General features: G+C 46.8%; 1 protein-coding gene across 1 annotated transcript; it reads left to right on the forward strand.

Moving 5' to 3' along the window:
• The first annotated feature begins 2,067 nt into the window (after nucleotides 1–2,067).
• LOC147750912 (uncharacterized) lies at nucleotides 2,068–2,913 on the forward strand. The gene has a single exon (XM_086937283.1). The coding sequence runs from the start codon at nucleotides 2,068–2,070 to the stop codon at nucleotides 2,911–2,913; it is 846 nt and encodes a 281-aa protein (XP_086793409.1).
• Nucleotides 2,914–5,125: the final 2,212 nt, after the last annotated feature.

Consider the following 5,125-nt stretch of genomic DNA (forward strand, 5'->3'; position numbering starts at 1 on the left):
AATACTGTTAACTTCGTCTCTCTCTCGGCTGAGAGAGAGCGTTGCGGCAATCGAACACCGCTTTAGGAACTTTGAGATTGCTTTGTTTTGGAGCTCCATTTCCCGGATTATTAAGGAGCTTACCTGAATGGTGGAACTAGGAGGGCGGAGCTCCTATTTATGGTTCTGTGTTGGTGGGAGCTGGAGTCTTCAAGACTGTGAGTAGTCTAGGGTGTGTCGCGGTGAGGATTCCCGTGAGCACACCATTCTGAAGTTTGATTACCGGCATCGTCGGCCGTTTCTGTAGAACTACTTAGGAGTTGTGTTCTTACCCGGAGCTCTGTGGGTGGCATTTCTTCTACTTACCATAGTGGATTACAGTGGTGAAGTACCACACTATACCGTGTCTGGGTTTCATCTCCAGAGATGTTTTTTCTTTCAAAAGATTGGGCATGATAATGTCAAAAGGAACCTCATCTCAAGATTAATAAGGAACAGTGTGTTCGAGGCATATGGGCTGCAGATGGTACATTTATGAATAGATCGCCATCTGGTGTTGGGCTCGGATGATTGCACTTTGTTTTTCTCCTGGAGAAGTCTTTGTCGTCATAGATGACTCCTCCTCTTGGTGTTAGTGCGCATGGGCATCGGCTCCATCCTTAGATTGTTTTTTTCCGCCATCGGGTTCGGATGAGGATCGAAGAGCTCCGGACCGACTTCGGTAAAAGACGGTATATTCGGCGCGTGAAACTTTCCAATTCGACGGTATTGTTACCGAACGCGACTTCACTTCCATCGCGACGCGTTTCGAAGAACGAAGACTACGAGAAGACCAACGCGACGTAGTCCAGCCCGGAGTCCATGGAAAGGACTCCATTCAAAAAATGTCCAACGTGTGGTGCTAAGTTTCCACACAAGGACCTACACGAGGTGTGCAACCTCTGCTTGTCCCCTGAACACGAATCCAGGGACTGTGAAGCCTGTGCAGCATTTTCTTCAAAATCGACGATTAGAAACCGTCGAGCCCGAAGACACGAGGTATCGAGAATGCAGTCACAAGCAATCCCGGAGCTGTTCGAGGACCAGCACCCAGAAGAGGAGGAAGAGGAGGCTGACGAGGCGGGGTCAGAAGAGGGCGAGTCCGACGCCGACGAAATCGGCGTCCAACAAACCGTGAGTGACGACGTCCCTTTACCAAAGAACAGACCCCGCACGGTGTCGACCCCGCCCTCGAGCCCGGTCAGACAACCGAAAAAAGTTTCCGACGCCCCGCCTTCGGGCCCGGCAACAAAACCGAAACCGAAACACTCCGCCTCCCATCATGGTGGTTCCGATAAACGGACCACATCGACACCGAAGCTCCATGACAAGGAAAGCTCGAAGTCGAAACAGTCCATATCGACACCGAAACACGTGTCGATGTCGAAAACGCCCTCGACACCGGGGACATCCTCGACACCGAGAACATCGGATCCGAATAAAATCTCGGTGCCGAAAATACAAATGGACAGTAGTAAGAAAAAACACCTTTCGGACCCGAAAACTGCGGTACCGACACAGGAATATAAAACAGATCCTAAACAAAAGACTCTGTTGATAGATCCAAAAACTGGCAAAGTAGTCACAGAACTACCTAAAAAGAGGAAGAATGAACAGTCGGATGACAAGACTCATCCTAAGAAGAGAACAATGGGGACAAACACAACTCCTCCCCCTTCTCCAAGACATAGAGACACACCCTCTTCCCCTCTCCCTCACAATAGGCCAAATATGCCTCCCACACGACCATCTACACCTACAACAGATGTAGAGAGTGACACAGGGGAGGGAGAACATCCTAGGGATGATGAAGACACAATCCCAGAGGAGGTAGACCCATGGGAGGAGTACAATGTAGGGTCAGATAACGATAACGACCCTGAATTGTACCCTTCAAAACCCTCACCTCCTGATGATAATACTGGTTTTGCACAACTCATTAATAGAGCAGCAATATATCACAAGGTAGAACTACATGCAGAACCTCAAATAGAGGATTTCTTATTAGAAACACTACCTACCGCGCAAAGAACATCAGGAACACTACCAATGCTTAAGGGCCTTCTCAGTCATACATCAGAGATATTCAAAGACCCAGTGAGGGCTAGGATACTGAACCCAAGAATCGATAAGAAATATAGGGCAGCTCCAAAGGACCCAATATTCATTAAAGGGCAGATTCCTCTAGACTCACTAGTGGTCACAAACGCTCGTAAGAGAGCAAACTCTTTATCCACAGGAGAAGCTCCACCTCCTGACAAAGAGTCTAAGCTAATAGATGCCTCGGGCAAGAGAGTAGCATCTCAAGCGGCAAACAGCTGGCGCATAGCTAATACACAGGCACTACTGGCAAGGTATGACAGAGCGCATTATGATGAACTAGAAAAACTCATCACACATCTCCCTAAAGAACATCAAAAGAGGGCAGATCAACTCATACAAGAAGGGAAGTTAATTACTAACACTTCAATCAAGTGCGCCCTAGACGCGGCAGACACTGCAGCAAGATCTACAAACACAAGCATCATGTTAAGGAGACATGCATGGCTCAGGGTATCAGGGTTCAAACAAGAGGTACAAACATCATTACTAAACCAACCTTTTGATGGGAAAACACTTTTCGGCACAGGGACAGATGAGGCCTTAGAAAAGATGAAAAAAGATACAGAAACGGCTAAATCAATGGGAGCATTGCAACAGCCGACACAAAGAGGTTCCTTTCGTAGATCCGCCTATAGAGGAGGATCCAAAAATACAAGTACAAACCAGCAACAAACCTCTTTTACACCTACATCACCCAGAGGTAATTCAAGAGGTGGCTACAGAGGTAGCAACAACAAGGGTAGAGGTCGCGGGAACAACAACAACCGCAACTCTCCAACCCCAAAACAGTGACTTCATACAGCTCCCCCCAGACCATATAACACCGGTCGGGGGACGCCTATCACAGTTCCTACCTGTCTGGGAAAACATCACATCAGACAGGTGGGTGCGACAAATTATCCAACATGGTTATTGCCTGGAACTCACATCTACCCCGCCAAACATCCCCCCCAGGCAGCGTCCAATGAAACAAGATCACCTGACACTGTTAAAAAAGGAAGTACTATCCCTGCTAGAAAAGCATGCCATAGAGAAGGTTCCACAGCACCAACAAGGAACAGGAGTATCCTCCCTATACTTCCTAATTCCCAAAAAGGACGGGTCTCTAAGGCCAATACTGGACCTAAGACCTCTCAACGCATACATAAATTCGGAACATTTCCACATGGTCACGCTACAACAAGTACTGCCTTTACTGAAGAAAGGGGACTTTCTTTCTACACTGGATCTAAAAGACGCTTACTTTCATATTCCAATTCACAAGGCCCACAGGAAATACCTCAGGTTTGTGGTAGAAGGACAACATTATCAGTTCAAAGTCCTTCCGTTTGGTGTCACAACAGCACCAAGGGTGTTCACAAAATGTCTAGCAGTGGTGGCAGCTCACCTAAAAAGACAACAAATACATGTCTTCCTATACTTGGACGACTGGCTAATAAAGGCCAAGTCACAAGAGGAATGTCTTCAAAACACACAAAAGACAATTCAACTACTACACCAGCTAGGGTTCACGGTGAACTACACAAAGTAACACCTACAACCAAGCAAGGTTCAACAATATCTGGGGGCTACTATAGACACAGGGAAAGCCAAAGTATACCCCAATCCAGTCAGGATTCAAACAATGCTTACAATCATTCAGAGATTCCAGCCACAACACTCACTACCAGCAAGAGTGTTTATGCAGCTATTAGGGATGATGTCATCCTGCATACTGCTAATACCATATGCCAAACTACAAATGCGTCCGCTACAAGAATGCTTAGCGACACAGTGGAATCAGGCTCAAGGACAGATTACGGATCTGGTGTTGGTAGACGACCGCACACACCGCTCTCTGAAGTGGTGGAACACAACAAACATTGCCAAGGGGCGGTCGTTCCTAGAACCAATTCCACAGGTGACAATAACAGCAGACGCATCACTCACAGGATGGGGAGCACATATGGAAAAATACACAGTACAAGGGAGGTGGAGTGTGCAGGAAAAAAGACTGCACATCAATCACCTAGAACTACTAGCAGCATTTCTAGCATTGAAAGCCTTCCAAATACATGTTACCAACAAAGCTGTCCTGATCAGAACAGACAACATGACAGCAATGTATTATATTCAAAAACAGGGGGGGACGCACTCTCTCCAACTATCCAGACTAGCACAGGAAATTTGGAGATGGGCCATTCCTCAAAACATCTATCTGTTAGCCGAACACCTACCAGGAGTTCAAAATCAGATAGCAGACATCTTAAGCAGACAGTCGGAACAAATACACGAATGGGAACTGCACCAACAAATACTGCAGCCATTCTTCCAAAGATGGGGACAACCAGAGATAGACCTCTTTGCCACCCATCAGAACGCAAAATGCCAAAGCTTCGCGTCCAGGTACCCACACCACCTGTCGCAGGGCAATGCGTTATGGATAAACTGGTCCAACAAATTTGCATACGCTTTTCCCCCTCTCCCACTAATCCCATTAGTGGTCAGAAAGCTGCAACAACACTCAATGACCATGATACTAGTGGCACCCACGTGGGCAAGACAACCGTGGTTCACCACGCTCCTGCAACTCTCACAAGTGCCACATCAAAAGCTAAGAATTCTACCCATGCATCTTACACAGAACCATGGAGAAATAATGCACCCAGATCCCACACAACTGAACTTAGCGATCTGGCTCCTGAAATCCTAGAATTTGGGTACTTAGATCTACCACCAAATTGTATGGAGATAATTAAACAAGCGAGACGTCCCACCACCAGAGCATGCTATGCAGCTAAGTGGAAGAGGTTTGCTATACACTGTACTACTAATAATATCAACCCTCTAGACGTATCAACAAGGGAGATTATTTGCTACTTACTACACTTACAGCAATGTAATCTCGCATACACATCTATCAGGGTACATCTAGCAGCTATAGCAGCGTACCTACAAAACAGGCAGCACATATCACTGTTTAGAGTGCCAGCGATAAAAGCCTTCATGGAAGGCCTTAAAAGAG

Source organism: Lissotriton vulgaris, chromosome 1_1, assembly GCF_964263255.1.
Source record: "Lissotriton vulgaris chromosome 1_1, aLisVul1.2, whole genome shotgun sequence".
NCBI classification, from domain to species: Eukaryota; Metazoa; Chordata; class Amphibia; order Caudata; family Salamandridae; genus Lissotriton; species Lissotriton vulgaris.